Here is a 17597-nt window from a genome sequence, read left to right as displayed (position 1 = left end):
AGCTTTATTCTTCCACCAAAGGCGATTTCGGCCGAAACTCTCTGGGCTTCCTCTAAGGCACAGGCGGGACGTTCACTTTGAGCTGAAAGCAGCGTTGAAACTGGCTGCGTTTTGGCTTTGGCTCTGGTTACAGCTGGAGGCAGAGGTGATGGCGAAGGAGGCAGAAAAGGAGAAATGATCGCCAGCAGCACCTCGGAGCAGCACAACCCACAGGCACCCTCAGGGAAGACCTCTCGGCTCCGCTCGGCTCCGCAGCACCCGCGGCGTCCCGGCAAAGCCCAGCCCCAGCCCGGGGCAGCTCCCACTCTTCTCCGCGACGTCCCGCGGACTCCACTCCGCCGTCCTCCGCCTGGGCTCTTCGCTCCGAGCCGAGCCGAGCCGGGGCTGGCGAGCAGTTGCGCGCGGTGGGGTGGGGTGGGGTGGGGTGCGGTGGGGTGGGATGGGATGGGGGAGTCACCTAGCGGCCCGGAGGCTGCAGTGCGACGGCCCGGCGGTGACCTCAGCGCCGGTCAGACCTCGCCCGGGGCCAGGCCAGGGGGGCGGCAGCTCCGAGTAGAACAGAGACTGGGACTCCCTGAGGTTTAGTTTAACACGGTACGCAAAGGCTGCCGAGGCCGTCCGACGCCGGGCGAGCCTGGGAAGCCCTTTTGGAAAGGTTTCGGACGGGGCTCATCCGAGTACGGAGCCGAGGCCGGGGAGAGCGCCACCGGTTCTGGCCCTCTCCAAGCCGTCGGCTGCTCGTTCAGTGACAGCTGCGACGGGGGAAAGCATCGCCCTGAGTGTTGTGGCTGTTCCTTGCTCGAGCCCATATTCAACCCTGATTGTTGTCCAAAGCGACTTCTTCCTCGGAGCACGGAGCCTGCTCGAGCACGCTCAGTATCTACCGAGGCCCATGCAGTCGTCTGGGGATTAACGCAGAACCCAGGCAAAGACCAAAGGCAACATGGGACACGATTTGATAAAAATCACACCACAGGCTTCTATCCAATGGGCACGTTCAAAATATATTGTATAGGGGCTGGAGCGATAGCACAGCGGTAGGGCTCTTGCCTTGCACGTGGCCAACCCAGGATGGGCACGGGTATGGCCCCAATACCCCACCCCAAGATATAAAATGTTTAAAGTCAGCTAGCCAGACTTTGTGGGGGAAATAAATTCTTTTATTTAAATTTACCACCACCCTCTTTTTTTAAAACAAAATAAGTAATGCTGCTAGAGTATTGGACAGAGTAACAAATTAAAGGCTGCTAGAGTATTGGACAGAGTAACAAATTGAAGGCTGATGGTCTATTTTCAAAAGTCATTTAATCATAACACATAAGACTACACTGAACTTGATAAAGAAAGCAGTTCTAATGCAAACAGCTACACAGGCTATGATACTGGCGGGGGTGGGGAGGTCGAGGAGGGCTCGGGAACCCCATAGTCATACTCAGCAAAGCCTGATGGTTAGATGTTCAAGCTGGTGATACAAAGTTGGGGGCTTGAAGGGGGGCTAGTGGAGGGGGCCACACATGTAGTACCATGGATAGAATTTGGTACATGGTGAACTCTTTGTGCTTTCTACTTGGTCCCTCTTGATAATTTCATAGAAACATATGGCATGGAATTTTGTATTTTTAACAAGAACATTATTCTAAAATAATGTTTAATAAACTTAATAATTTAATCTTTAATATATATGTGTGTGTATCTGTTACAAAAAAACTCAAAAGGTAAAACCTATTAGAATTAGTGGATACAACTCAAGTTAAAGAGAGGGAAAAGAATAAAACACACACACACACACACACACACACACACACACACACACACACACACACACACACACATATATATATATCGGAGAATTGAGAGAAAAAGGAGAAAGCCATCAATAGAAAGAAAATACTCATCAGGGGCCGGAGAGATAGCATGGAGGTAAGGCAAACGTTTGCCTTTCATGCAAAAGGTCATTGGTTCAAATCCAGGGATCCCATATGGTCCCCCATGCCTGCCAGGAATGATTTCTGAGTGTAGAGTCAGGCGTAACCCCTGCCCATACACTGCCGGGTGTGACCCCCCCCCCAAAAAAAAAGAAAATACTCATCAACATCACAATAACAATACTCTTAGTTAATAAGTGAACAACAAGCACAGTAACTCTGAACAATGGAGTGGCCTCTTGGTAGAGAATTAATTTAAGGGTTTTACTTCCAACTGCTTTTATGTAGCTAGAGAAGACTGGAAAATGATTTATTTGCAACAATATTCACATTAACATGTTTACAAAATATAAATGAGTACTCCTCCAACATTTTTAAATCCTCAGAGAATTTATCAAAATTATCACTCTAATTCTATCCAATTTCAAGTCTGGATTATAGCACAATTTATTTTAGTTTTACATAAAGTTAAGGAGAGCAGTATGCAACCTCATATGTGAAGTATGTAGTATATTTTTAAAACCACATAGATAATGCATATATAGAATCAACTGCTTACCAAACAATGCTTCCTCTCTGTCAAATATTTCATGATATATAGATAAAACACCAAGGTGGACCATGGGCCATGGTCCTTACATACTCACAGTAGGATGAGATAAAGTCCCACTGTGAGTAACAAACAGTTTTGAATCAGGCTAAGCTATGGGTGAAAGCATGAATTTAATAACTGGCTTCCAATTTTATTAAACTGATTTCAACAAATTATACAATGAAGACCTGTATACACTGTAAAATAAAGAATCTATACCAACTGGCATACAAACAATAAGTCACACCCGAAGACATATCTTAGATAACATAAGTCTTATTTTTTTACATGAGTAAAACATTTTACAGCAAATGTGGTTTATCTTTTTGTTTCAAATTAACTTTGCTATCTACTGATAGTCTCTAATATTAATTAAATCAAGAGATATTAAGCTTTAAATATTTAAATATTTAGTTTGGGCCATACCTAGGCATTCAGTCTCTGATTCTGCACTCAAAGGACCATATCTTATGCCTTTGATCAAACCAGAGTTGGCCATGATCAAGACAAGAGTAGACACTCCTCTGTTTGCTGCCCCTAAACTATTAAACATTAACCATAAGATTCAGTCAGTTCTTGTATTTCATAATAAATACATAATGAATAAAAATTTTCCTTAAATAAGGTCAACACTACTATTTTATACAATGATAACTTTATGTAGCTGTGGGTGAGCTACAGCAGTGTTCTTCAAACTCGTCAATTATAGCCTCCTTCTGACCATGTTTCTTTCCAGTGCCCTAAAGCTGGCGTCCTACTCATACTATGGACTCCCACAAAGATCTTCTGGCCAAAAAAAAAAAAAAAAAAAAAAACTTGACTAAAGTATTCTTTAAAGCAGGGGTCTGCTACCTTTAAGACATAAAGAGCCACTTGGATTGATTTCCGAAGAAAAAAAATATCTGGGAGCCGTAAAAACAACCATCAGACATTTAAAACAAATACGGCACTGCATACATTGTTTCTTATCTTAATGCTATATAGAGGATCATGAAGTTAGCTGTTGATCTGAAGAGATAAAGAACTTTTTCACTTAAAAATGTAAAATTATTTGTGCAAAGTAATAGCCAATTAAAATATTTAAGTGATACCACTCCCCACCCCCTGCGATCGGCCCTTATGTCGAGCAGCAGCAAAGCTTCAAATTTGGAGCTTTCAAAAGCTTTCAAAGCTTCTGGAGTCACAGGTTGCCAACCCCTCCTCTAAACAAATATACTTTTGGGGGGCTGGAGTGATAGCACAGAGGTAGGGCATTTGCCTTACACGCAGCCGATCCAGGGCGGACCTTGGTTTGATCCCCGGTGTCCCATATGCTCCCCTGAGCCAGGAGAGATTTCTGAGCACATAGCCAAGAGTAACCCCTGAGAATCACAGGGTGTGGCCCAAAAAGAAAAAGAAAAGAAAAGAAAGAAATATACTTTTGGGAAGTGCAAAGAAAAGCTCATGAAAAATTTATACTACTAATTGCACAATATACTTCATTAGAAAGTTAAAAGGCAGGCCAGAGTGATAGTACAGTGGGGAGGGCAATTACCTTGAAATCAGTAAGCCCAGGTTCAATCACCAGCATCTATACAGACCCCGAGCACCACCAGGAGTTAATTTCTGAGCAAAGAGTAAGGAATAATCCCTGTGCACTGCTGGGTGTGACCCCCCAAAAAAGTTAAAAAGAAAATTTTAATAACTGAAACTTGACTGGGGAACTATTAAAAAATTCAGTTTGCAAGAACTAGAAAATGTCTATCCATGCAATCTATCCATGAAAATGCAGTCGATCCATGAAAAATGATCAAAGTATTCTGGTTCAATTATTCCTGATTAGAAGCCAAACAAGTTGCTGCACTATTCTTGTTTGTGTACAAAAAGTAAGCCTGGGATCAACAATTACTATTATTCTGTTCAAATAGTTACATCAAAAATTAAGAAAAACTAAAGCAGTCAATAATTTTACTTTCCTGCTAATAAAAATGTAAATGGCTAAAGGACTTTTCAGGGTATTTATTAAATCAATATGCAACAACTATCTCAATGCAAACATTTTATACTGAAAAATAAGTCGGCATTCAGATTCCCTCACAAAAGCAAATTCAGAAATTCATAAAACCCAGCCACTGTCTGATTTTAATGTAAATGTTAAGCTATATCTTGAATTACAACTTCCTGTAAATTGCTGATCTATGACCCTCACTCCTACCTATCTTTAAGTTCAGGTGACCATTGGTAAGAAATATATCAATGCTGGGGCCGGTGCAATAGCAGCGGTAGGGCATTTCCCTTACACGTGGCTGACTCAGGACGGACCTGTGTTGGATCTCCAATGTCACATATGGTCCTACAAGCCAGGAATGATTTCTGACCACATAGCAAGGAGTAACACCTGAGCATCAACGGGTGTGGCCCAAAGCCCCTAAAAGAAATATTCAATGCAACAGATAGTTGTTTTAGAACTAAAGATTAAAATTAAAATATTTTCACAAATTACTTATAAAATATCAGATAGTTGGTTTTTTTTGATAGTCATGCAGCATGCAAACCAATGTCCATGTTCATCTACTTTCCTTCCTTTTGGGCCAGAGCAAGCATACTATACTTGCCTCACACTCAACTGATCCTAATTAAATCCCCAGCATCATAAATGCTCCCCCAAGCCCATCCCTGAGAGCAGAGCCAGCAATAAGCCTGAAGAGCTGAACACTGACAAGTATGGTATGGCTCCCGAACATTAAACGAAGTCCTAAAGCCAAAACCAAGCCTTGAAAAAAATTTTCCAAATTAAACTACTGAAAGAAAGAAACAAAGCAAATCTAAAATAGAGTATCAATAAATGTATGTGAGAGTAAGATATGTGGACACATATTTTCTTGGTTCTGGAACAGTTTCAAGAACTTTTCACTGAATTTGCAATTGCAGCATTTACCTATCAAACTATTGTGTAATGAATTATTACTTTTCAATAAATGTTTAAAAAGCACAGACCCATCAAAATCTCATATCAAGAAACTAATACATACAATGTACAACAACAAAACTAATTATTTTCACTCACACATATTTGAGCAGCTTTCCATATTACAGACCACATTATACAGGTATTTTCTCTAAGGGAGGCCAGTAATAATAACAGAGCTACACTTTGGAGCTTTCGGGGGAGAATCACTTTAAACTGGTGATATATAGGCTAGTGAGAAAGCTCATGAAGCTGAGTGTGTGCTACAACATAATAAGTCCAGATTCAATCTCCCATACTCCATGGTGTCCTTCACACTAAGAAGTGGGACCCCACTGAGCACTGAACTGGGGGCTAACTCCTGAGCCTGGTGTGGCCCCAGAAAAAGATAATATTGATTTATCCAACTGATAAGAGCCCCCTCCCCCTAGTCCTGTTTTAGAGTCTGACTGAAATTGCCTTCAAGTAAAACTCAACTGAAGTTGACAAAAGAAAAAAAGGCTATACAACCTAAAGAAGACCAGAGTTAGAAACAAAGGCGACTTGAAGACCCGCAGGACTTTTCCTTGTACATTTCTGAGCAAAATGGTACATCCCCTGTACAAGAGAAGAAAGTGGGTACCCAGCTTTTAGAACAAGTTTGTGTGGGCAAGAATAGGAGTTATTACTGATATTGAGAGAAGGTGAGTTCCAATATTCAGTAGCCTAATGTAGTCTCTGGTTCAGTGGGGCTTTCTTCTCCTGCCTAAATGCTTGATATACTTTCATCCTAAAATTTTAAAAGGCCCTTTGATGCAACAGGTTAAATAATTTGACCTTCTCTTAATTTCATGCATCAAGAATTATAGTTTCTGGGGCCTCTAAGGAAGTAGAGTGCATAGGGAGTTAGCCTTGCATGCAGTTAAATCAGGTTTGATCCCTGGCACATCATCTGGCCCCCTGAACTCTTCAGGAATGATCCTCGAGCTAAGCCATAAACAAGCCTTGAACACAGTCAGGTGTATCCCACAAATAAACAAATAAACAAGCTATAGGTTCTACAGTGATATTACTTTTACCGTTAAAAATCTCAGAGAAAGAAAACATGCTACGTCCTTGCTAATATAGTCTCTACTTTAACAAAAATCCAGCCACAAAAATACCTACCAAATACCTCTTCAACAAAAGCTTTAAGTAATTTCCCAATTTTCAAAAAATGGAGGACAATTCATCAACTTCTGTATAATAAATAGTACAGACACTTTTTAACTACGTAAGTCCATCAAACATAGAATTTGCCTGCTTGGGTCAATAACCAACAGTTGCAGTATATGGACAATTTGAAAACCAATTCCAAACTAGGAATCAACCTAAGTGTCCAACCACAGAAGAATGGATTATAAATATGTGGCATATATAAACAACAAAATGCTATGCAGCTGAAAGGAATGATAAAGTCATTCAGTTTGCTGCAACCTGGTTGAAAATAGAAGATGTGTCAAGTAAAGTATGCCAAGTGAAGTAAGCCAAGATGCCCATAGTTAGCTGTGATACATAGAATGACTGAATGAGGAAATATAATGAAGAAGGGGGGGGGGGGTGCCTAGATCACAGTTTATCCCAGAGCTTAGAGAAGTGAAAGACGGAGAAGGAAAGAAATCAAGATGGGAAGGAAGAAGAAGAGAAAGGGAAGTAATGGAGAATTAAGGGTTTGGAATTCTGTTATATTGGTTAAGTAGGAGTGTGAAATAGCTGTAAATCCAAAACACAGGTACAACAACACTGAAAACATAAGATCTAAGCTATGCCCACCCAGCTTTATAATATGCCTGTCAAGATGCATGGGAACATTGGTAATATATTGATAGGAGTGGTGGAATTGGTGTCTAAAACTAAAATCATAAAACTCCACTCCTAAAACATCTTGTGGATAACTTAACTTGAATAATTTGAACTTTTAAACATAAAATTAGGCTAAATCAAAGTGCTGATGAGAATGCCTAGCAAACATGAACCACAGTTTGATCCCTGAAACCATCTGGGCCCTATAGTTCCATCATGCACCAACATGCCAACAATGTGGGGCCTGAGCATCGAACCCAACCAGCACACAGTGCTAGGCTGAGTTTAGTCAAGAGTAGCCACGGACTTCTTGAGCACTGTTTGGAAGACCTTCCAATATATATTTAGTGACATGAAAAAACATAGTTGTTGTCTCACTTACAATATTGTTACTAAAAAGTGATTTATTGCTACTATTTCAATTACAGCTAGTGTGTGAACTGCTTGGCTTCTCTAGCCATGATTTTTCACATTTTAGTTTAACCAATATTGAAATGTTAATTCTGGGTTAAAGAGAACCTTCACCTAGACAAAAGAAAACAGTATAATTACTCATGGGTTCTGTTCTTTGTCTCCGATTACAATTTGGCTTAACAATGATCTGCTTTATGTAATGTCATTTCCATTTTGAAAATAAAAAGAGATCTGGTTCAGAGAGACTTTTACCAGTGAAGTGTTCATCACTGTGGGCAAAGTGATTCACTCATTGTTGGGGCAGCAACAGAGCGGTCAAAAATAAATAGTAAGAGGATTCCAAAGTAAGACCTTTTTCCATGGCCTAGATAGAGATAGGATATATATATTTAGTTAGAAAGTGACCGTTTATCTGTTCCTGAAAACATTGTTTTGTTCATCTTCACTGATAATAAATCAATCCAATATGGTGATAATGATTACTTCATGATGATCAGAAGAACTTATAGCCTTAAATTGATGACAGCATAGGAATTTATCAGGACATGGTCCTTGCATATAGTTGGTTACATGTGCATTTGATACATAGAAATATGGAAACATTAAGATTACTTAATAATGAAGTATGGGTTTGAAAGTAATCATGAATTAAGAATATTCAAAAGTAGACACTGACAAAAAGAAATCAAAGAAACCCATAGGAAGAAACTTCTGCCCTGCATATTTTGTTGAAGTACCCAGCACCAGGGGTCACACAGCCAGGTGTTTCAAACAAGCCCCCTAACACTTACCATCCTCCCACCAAGAATAAACTAAAAAACTTTAAAAATAAATAAGCAAAAAATTAATGTTTAACAAAATGTTAACAAGAACTGAATTTAGATCTGAACCATAAATTAATTTACCACTTTAATAAAGATACATCTAAACCAGCTCAAAGGGGGGACACAGGTGCCAAATTCAATCCCTACGCCATAAGGCAACCCCTCCCAGAACCCCTGAGTATGACCCTGGAGGTCCCTGAGCACTGCTTGGGGAAGTCAGCCCATGGCCACAGAGAAGATGTAATCAATCCCAAGATGAAATGTTTGATTCTAGCTCAGTAGTGCTGATAATTATTATCTCTTTATCATCAATACAATGTCTACATATTGGTTTTATATACTCAGAATTGTATTTGTTTTTTATTTTGTTTTTTTTTTGTTTGTTTGTTTGTTTTTTGTGGTTTTTGGGTCACACCCGGCAGTGCTCAGGGGTTATTCCTGGCTCCAGGCTCAGAAATTGCTCCTGGCAGGCACGGGGGACCATATGGGGCGCCGGGATTCGAACCGATGACCTCCTGCATGAAAGGCAAATGCCTTACCTCCATGCTATCTCTCCGGCCCCTATTTTGTTTTTTTGGATAACACCCAGCAACACTCAGGGATTACTCCGGGCTCCTGAGCTCAGGAATCACCCCTGGCAGGCTAGGGGACCATATGGGATGCTGGGGATCTAACCCAGGTTGGCCTCATGCATAGCAAATGTCCTGGCCATTATTCTTTGGTTCTGGTTCCTCTCAAAGCAGTTTTATAAGAACACATTTTCTCCCTCCCACCCACCCCCCCAGAACGCATTTCTTAAACAGTTGGTCCTAGTGGCAAGGATTAAAATAAGCACTAGATTATTACCAAGACTAGCCAAATTCAATTATAGCAAAAACAATTTGAAATATTAGATGTGGAATAAGATGAATAACGTTGACATAAAACAGTATTATTCCCAACAAAAAGACCTATCAATGTCTGACCTTGGGAAAGTTACTTAACCTCCTTAGGTCAGTCAGTTTCCCTTAATAAGATGGAGGTAATCCACATCCACAGCTCATGATTCTTAACTGAATTACAGGCAGAGCTCTCACAACCAAGACTGAGACATTAAATTGACAGAAAATGTTAAATGCTGTAAATTTCTCTTTTCAGAACACATCATAGAGATGTAAGTAGAAAACCTTTCATGCTTTAACTATCATAGAAAGTACCACATTAATTTCTCAGACATTTTTGTCCAAAACCTAATATTTAGAATTAGGAAAAAAACTAAAACAAAATAAAACTAGTACTGTTTAAACTACCATCTTTATTTTATATCTTTTTTTCTTAAAATGAAGACACTAGAAACATGAACTGTTTAAAACAAAGACACTAGAAACAAAAACAATTTCTAGAAATATAGAACATGAACTGAGTGGAAATAAAAAATGATCAGGCCTAAAAGACAAACTCAGTCAAAGACAACAGACTCAATATCCATAACAAGTTATTTACTCAGGAAAACTATATTTCACAAAAAAAAATGCACATGCATTTCATAAGTAAAGAAGACTATCTGATTATTGTCATTTAAACTATGAAGTTTTGTCAGGATTCTATGAAAATTCTAGCTTTCTCTTTGGAAGAGAGTTACTCCACAAGCTCTCTTCTAGTCTTTGAAGCAATTGCCACTAAACTTTTGTTTTTCTAAAGAATTCTTTTGTATGACATCTTTATTTCACAAATCAGAAATATGTAAGATTGGCAGGCCAATGCAGAAAATTAACAATTAGGTAGCTTCCCTCATCCTCAGAAACCAAGTTCTAGGGATGGGGAGAAAATACAAAGGTTAAGGTGCTTGTCTTTCATCCCATAGACCCTAGGTTAGAATCTCTGGCACCACACATACCACACATGGTCCCCTGAGGACCACCAGGGATCACTCCTGAGCAGAGCCATGAATATGCCCCAGCACAACCCATGTGGCCCAAAGCCACACACCCCCATCTAATACCAAGGCCTGACTACCAAATTAGAGATTTTTCAAGCCTAGAAGAACTTGGAATCAAGGACACGATAGAAATAGTAACTAACTACAACATAAATAGAAAGTATTTTTCAAAATTCAGCCACCTAAATAATCTGCTTTAAAAATGTGAACTTTGAGGGCTGGAGAGATAGCATGGAGGTAAGGCATTTGCCTTGCATGCAGAAGGATAGTGGTTTGAATCCCAGTATCCCACATGGTCCCCCGAGCCTGCCAGGAGCAATTTCTGAGTATAGAGCCAGGAGTAACCCCTGAGTGCTGCTGGGTGTGACCCAAAAACAAAACAAAACAAAACAAAAAAATAAGTGAACTTTGGGGAGAATAAAATATCAGCAAAATATATTAATTGAAAAAGAATAAGGAGATGTAAAAACATAAAGACTAAGAGACTATATTTAATTACTGGAGAAAATGAACAATTTGAAGAGAACAAGTTTTTATGTTCTGGAGAGGCCTCTGTCCCACATGTCCAGCTATTGAACCCCAATATGCCCATTCCACATTGCTTGACAGTCCCTTTAGATGATTTTACAAAGTAAGTCATCTCATATCTATAGCAAATTAGAAATATCTTTTCATTATAAAAAGTCAGTACAGATGAATTCCTTACCTTGAATACTTCAAGCTGTTGGTTAATGGCTTCTGTTTCCATTCCAACAGGGCCCTGAGATTCTTCATGTTCTTCAGCTTTCTGAAGCAAAGTAGAAAACTGTTTGAGTTTGCTATAGAATTCCTCAATCCGCTCAACTATCCCATCAACCTGTTCTTTGCGGGCTTGAGCTCTGTCCAATAACTTGTTGCATTGTTTGCTGAGAGTCTCTAAGTCTCTTTTAATTCCAACAAGATCAGGAGAGGTGTCTTCAGTAGCTAGCATCATTTTGCAGGTTCTATTGGCATTCTCGTTACTTACAATGAGGGCTGCTAGTTTCTCCAGAAATACTTTAATAGTCTCCTTCTGCTTTTGCAATGTTTTTATATCTCTGCCCACTGGGGCCATGCTATCCAGTTCATCATCAAATTCTGCAAACTGAGAAAACATTTCCCGAATGGTGTTTTGGAAATGCCCAATGCCCTGAAGCTTAGTTTCTAAGAATGAACACTTTTCATCTACCTGCTGACTTAGTGCACTATGATCCTGTGCTAAGGTTTCTGCCTGTAATAAGATATCAGAGGTTCCCTTTGAATCTGACATTCCCAGCACAATGGCCTGTGCAAGTTCTTTGGACAAATCCACCTGCTGCTTCAATGTCTTTAGTAATTTCTGCTGAGTCTGCAACATGGTCAGATGCTTGTTACTGTAAGCTTGGGGTCCTAGGGAATCATGCATATCCAGCTGCTCCTTTGCACACTGAAGCTGCCTTTTAGTTTCCTTGGAAATTTCCTGAAATTCTTTAAACTTTTGAGCCATGTTATCCAGAGAGGATTTTTTACTGTGAAGATTATCAGTGATTATGTCCATTTTCTGAATCAGTGATTTATTCTCCTCTGCAACTACCTCCTTATCTATCTCACAGATACTGAGTAGGCTGTTTGCTGCATTGTTTAGCAATTCAACCATCCCAAAGTGTTGGTCCATTTCCTTTTGCAGAGATTTTAACTTGGCAATAGAATTTTCTGTTTCAGCGGGATCCAAGCAAAATTTTATTTCCTCCAAGTTACTCTGACATTTTTCTATCCATGGCCGAAGAGTCTCTACATGCTCTTGATATTTGAGGGCTTTACTCAGTGCATCTTTTACTTTGTCTTCTTTTTCTTTCACCTGTTTACTAAACCCAACCCAGTTGGTTTTGATAGTATTAAGTTGCAACTGTAAGGCTGCCTTCTCAGATCCCTGTGTCTTTAATAACAGATTTTCACCTTCTGCAATGGTTTTCTCATAATTAGACTGAGCATTCAAGGCTTCACCAAAATTTTTTTGATCTTCAACTAGTGATTCTAAGACATCAAGTTTGGCTGATATTGGGTGAGACTTATTTAGCTCTTCTTTCTTTGTTTCCAGCCAAACCTGAAAATCTCGAGACATTTGCTGAAATTGATGAGAACTGGTGTAGGCTGATTGAAGGTGCTGTACATGATTCTCTGAAAATAAAATCAAAGACATGTTCATTTTATATAAAAATATGAATGTAATCTATGAAAATTCAAGATAAAAATGTATAAGAAAATGTACAGAACTTTAACAGTCTAAAAGCAAGGATTGTTTACACTAACATATTGAGAATACTACAGGTGACTTTTGATTATTGATAAAGGGGAAGAAAAGGAACAGGAAAGAGGCCCTATAAGAGAAACAAGACTAGGTTAATTCCAGTATAGGGAAATGGCAGTGGTTGAAAGCCTTACTCATGCTGAAAGATAATCCAACTTTTACCTATTTTATCTAACAGGCACTTAACATAATACAGTACATAGGAGAGTATGAACTTGGGTCCTAGCTCAATTTCTCAAGAACTGGAAGATGCTAGGAAAAATATCAAATCACTGTCATTTCCACAAATGTAAATCGGCAATATTAATAGAAGCTTCTGCAACAAATACTACAGATCTGGTTTACTTTAATGCCTGCCACAAAAATCACACAAGATATAGTTTGCCTAAATAAGTGGATCTGAAATGTTAGTTGTGATCAACAAACAAATGAGATATTAAAAAACATAAATGAGTATATTTCTAAGTACAAGGCACCTAGTGTTACTTCTCAACAGAATAAATATAGCAACCAAAGGCAGTCTGCTATAGTGGGTCCTTGGAGGCCCAGTAACTTACTACTGCTTCATTGACAAATACTACCACTTCCATACAGAACTAAAGCCTAAGTAGGTGAAAGAGGAAGACAGTGTCAAATGCTTTTCTTTCACACTTTTCTTTAGAGAATGTTTCTATGATAGAATCAGACAAAAATAACTACAGATGAACAAATTACAAAAAATCTTTCTAAAAATAGCAACCACCTGTTTTTATGGTGCAACATCACAAAGTTAAAGACATTCACCTCTTTTAAAGTAAAATTCAGAACAGCTGAGAATTGAAAGGGATCTCAGTATATGGATTTTACCAGCCATCTATCAATTCTTTGTATAGAACAGCCTCCTCAATGGCTGTGGATCTGAACACAGAATGTTTCTCTTTGTTCCTCTTTTCTCTCTCCTCCTCTTAAACCTATGCTCCCTTGGAGAGCAGAAGTTCTCTCAGATTCTGGATTATAGGCACCATTGTGGCGATGGACAATTCATTATTTCTATTTCTAGCAAATATATGTAAAGACCAACCTGCTTTTTGTTCAATATCTTTAAATGACTTTAGGATGCTTTCCAGTTGCCTACTGAGCTCTGCTTTCAAGTATTCTTCTCTAACCAGTGCTGACAAATCTTCACAGAGGGTCTGGGCCACTTTTATCTGCTTCCTTTCCTGCTCGATTTCCTGCTTCATTTTCTGGGCTGTTTCTAATTGCTGGTTCATAGCATCAGGGTGTGTGCTCAAAGCCACACTGCTGCTAAGTTTATTGTCCAAGTCATTCAGTTTACTAGAAAGGCTTCTGAGCAAGCTTTGGTACTGAGTACTTTTCACAATGGCTTGGTCAATCCGGTCACATCTGTCACTCAATTGTCCTGTTAGGCAGTCCCATTTTTGGGTGACAGCTGCCAGCTGCTCTTTCACAATCTCATGGAAAGAAGGATGTTCACCAGGTTTGCTCAAAATGCTCTGACCAGCTGCTTTTAGCTGTTCATACTGAGGTTGACGAGTATTGAATTCTTGTAGCAAAATCTATGGAGGTAAGAAGGAAAATAAACAAAAATTATATAATAAAAGAAGACTGTTTCAAATTTCCAAGCAGGCAGAAAGGAACATATTTATTTTTATTTGCCTGCTGGTTACTGCTTTAATTTGCATAGGGGATGATTTAATTTGGTTGGGGGGTACAGTTTTATATACTAGCCCAAAGAGCACTTTGTGCTACAGAGATAAACCTTGCCTAAAAATAACATTCTGGGCAAAGGGATAGTCTAAGTGTTAAGGTGCTTGACTTGCACCTTGCTGTTCCTGATTCAATAATCCAGTACCACATCTGGTCACTGAGAATTAGGAGTGATTCCTGAATATAGGACCTGAAGAAGTTCATCTTAGCACTACTCAATGTAGCACTACTGAGTGTAGGAAAATAAGAGGAATTCATTTTCTGGCGGAATAATTTTCCAGTTTCCATTACTGTGAGGGACTGGACAGGGATGGAACCCAGCACTAGAGTACATGCCTCATATCTATGAAGCCCTAAGTTCAAGTATCTAAAACTTCAGACCACCCAAAAAAGAGATAAGTTGAGTTATTGGAAAAGTTTATATAATACTAGCACCAAATCTGTTTGACTTCTGTTTTGTGCAGGACTTTTATTATTTTTTAATTTGTTTTTTTTTTGGGGGGGTTTGGGTCTACTCAGTGACACTCAGGTGTTACTCCTGGCTCTGTGCTCAGAAATAGCTCCTGGCAGGCTCGGGAGACCATATGGGATGCCAGGAATCGAGCCGGAGTCAGTTTTGTGTTGGCTGTGTGCAAGGCATGTGCCCTACCACTTTTCTATTGCTCCAGCCCCTGTGCAGGACTTTTAAAAACCTAAGGAAAAGCATACCATAACAGCTCTATAAAATAACTCAAGATGCAGTGACTGCAGATGGTTTTTAAACAAGATTTGCTGTCATTTAGTCTCTAATTTAAAATATTCAGCCTATAAATCTGAGCAAAATACGCTACTCAAAATGTATAGCTTTAATATGACTCTCATTATTTATTGAATTATCCTTTAAATTTCCTTCTTAATTATATTAGTATCAGAATTCAAATGTTTATCAAATGCTTATCTTTTGTTTACATTATCTTTAGCTTGAGAACATACATGAAACAGACACTAAACTCTAAACTGTCTCTAAACTCCCAAGACTTATTTGTATTTTCAGAGGACCAGCCCATAGCCATAGAGAAATCAAACGAAAATGACAATAGAGCTTCTGCTACTTTCTATTGACTTAAATTTTAAGGCCATTTTCCCTTGTAGAATTTGTCTGCTTTATAATAAGATTAAGTCCACCAAACCTGAACCTCAAGGATCCTTCTCTTCCACCTCTATTCTTCCTCCTTTTCCCCTCTCTGCCCTGTCAGATCTATTATTCCATTAGCTTTATAAGTTTCATAATCTAATAACACATCAAGATAAATAAAAACTCAAAAGGATAATGTCTAAACAATAAAAGCTTACACTAAATTCTCATAAAAATTTTTATTTATATGACTACATTCATACTTCAAAGAAGATCCTTTTTAACAGAGCCAAAAACAGGCCGTGAGAACTACTGGGTGTAGAGCAAAGATAAAAAGCAAACAAACAAAATACAAACAAAAACCCAGGGTTTAGGGACCAGAGTGATAACACAGTGGTAGGGCATTTGCCTTGCACACTGCCAACCTGGGACAGACCTGGTTTTTGTTCTTTTTTCTTTTGATAATATCTTTATTTGAACACCAGACCCGGGTTTGATCCATGGCATCCCATATGGTCCCCGAGCCTGCCAGGAGTGATTTCTAAGCCCAGAGTAACTCCTGAGCACTGCTGTTGTGGCCTCAAAACAAAACAAAAAAAACAAACAAAAAAACCAACAAGAACAGGGTCTGCATAAACCACAATATGAAATAATTAAGGACCTAGATCATTCAGGGATGTTTCCTAGCTTTGGTTCTTTGTGGCTCCCACTAACCCCAGGATGGTATTGTATGGGAGTATCAGACATTACAAATACACAATGTCCAAAGTAAAGTTTTTATAATGAAAATAAAAATATTTGTCTTGTTAAGTCAAGTAATACTCACCTGCACCTGCTGCTTTTGTGTATTTAGCATATTTGGGTCAATGGATAAGGGTCCAAGCACATTGACCATCAGATCTTTTTCCACAAGCCATTGTTTTAACTGAGCCTCTATAGTTTGGAATTGAGTTAGATTATTAGAGGATTCTTCTAGTTTTTGTTGTCTATCAACTGTTAATTGGTTGAGTTCTTGCCATTTGTGCTCTAAAAGAAAAGGGATTAAGTTTGTACTCATTTTTATATGCATAATATCACAGTATCCATAAAGCCCAGAAGAGGAAAGTCAGACAATAAATCATGGCCACCAAAAATGAAATCTACAAGTCACCTTATACAGCTGATTAAAGTCTAACCTAAGAAAGTTCCACTTAATGATAAAGATTTTATGGTCTTGCTGATTTTATATGCATGAATGAATAAGAAAAATATATTAAATCTGATTTTGAATGCAGCAAGACAATATGTAATATTCCATATGTTCCTACGATATTACTGCTTCTAGTAAAGTCTGTTTCATCAACTATACTTATCTATTAGAACAATGAACAGTAGTCCCTTTCTTTCATAGTAAACCTTCAAAGATTTAATCTAAGCAAATGACTCCCAAATTTGCTTATACAAGCCAAATCTTTTTCTTCTATTCAAATAATCCATTAGCAATAAGGTGCGTGAAAGTTACATATTCCTATTGAAATTGGTAGCCTTTCTGATTTTATATTACCTTCAAAGGCCACATTGTCTCTCCAATAATTCAGAATAATCTTTTATGAGACTTTCTTAATGTGCCTATATCCTAGATTATATAAACTAATGTATCTCTTTTATATCCCAATAACCTAAATGTCATTTTGGTTCTAAGATAGTTGTTTACTTAGACTATTAGTTCTCAAATTTTAGATGTTTTAGAATTATCTGGAAAATCTGTTAAAATGGGTTCCTAGATCAGAGATAGTTCTGAATGAAATCTTAAGCATGGCTTGAAAATCTGCATTTCTAACAAATTTCCAGGAGATCATAACACAGCTATTTCTAGAAACATGGATATTAGAACTACTAAGTGCTAACCACTTACCCTGCATTGCATGAATAAAATTAGTATTTCTCAGCTGTGATTCATTTTATTTTAAATAGATTTCTCTGAACAGCACTTTTAAAAATGGTACTTCTAGGGACAAAGAAATAGCACCATGGGTAAGGTACTGTCCTTA

General features: G+C 38.5%; 1 protein-coding gene across 3 annotated transcripts in view; it reads right to left on the bottom strand.

Annotated features, from left to right (window-relative positions):
* The window catches only part of DST (dystonin), a 541070-nt gene that overhangs the window by 110167 nt on the left and 413306 nt on the right, over positions 1–17597 (bottom strand). For all 3 annotated transcript variants that reach the window (XM_049776729.1, XM_049776730.1, XM_049776727.1), the window contains 3 exons: positions 16394–16593; positions 13807–14302; positions 11148–12616 (listed from right to left, as the gene is read on the bottom strand). In XM_049776729.1, coding sequence (XP_049632686.1) covers positions 11148–12616; positions 13807–14302; positions 16394–16593 — 2165 coding nt within the window. The remainder of the gene's footprint in view (positions 1–11147; positions 12617–13806; positions 14303–16393; positions 16594–17597) is intronic.

Source organism: Suncus etruscus, chromosome 7 (genome assembly GCF_024139225.1).
Source record: "Suncus etruscus isolate mSunEtr1 chromosome 7, mSunEtr1.pri.cur, whole genome shotgun sequence".
NCBI lineage: Eukaryota > Metazoa > Chordata > Mammalia > Eulipotyphla > Soricidae > Suncus > Suncus etruscus.
Note: the sequence above shows the minus strand (reverse complement) of the source record. Positions and strands in the feature narration are given on the sequence as shown.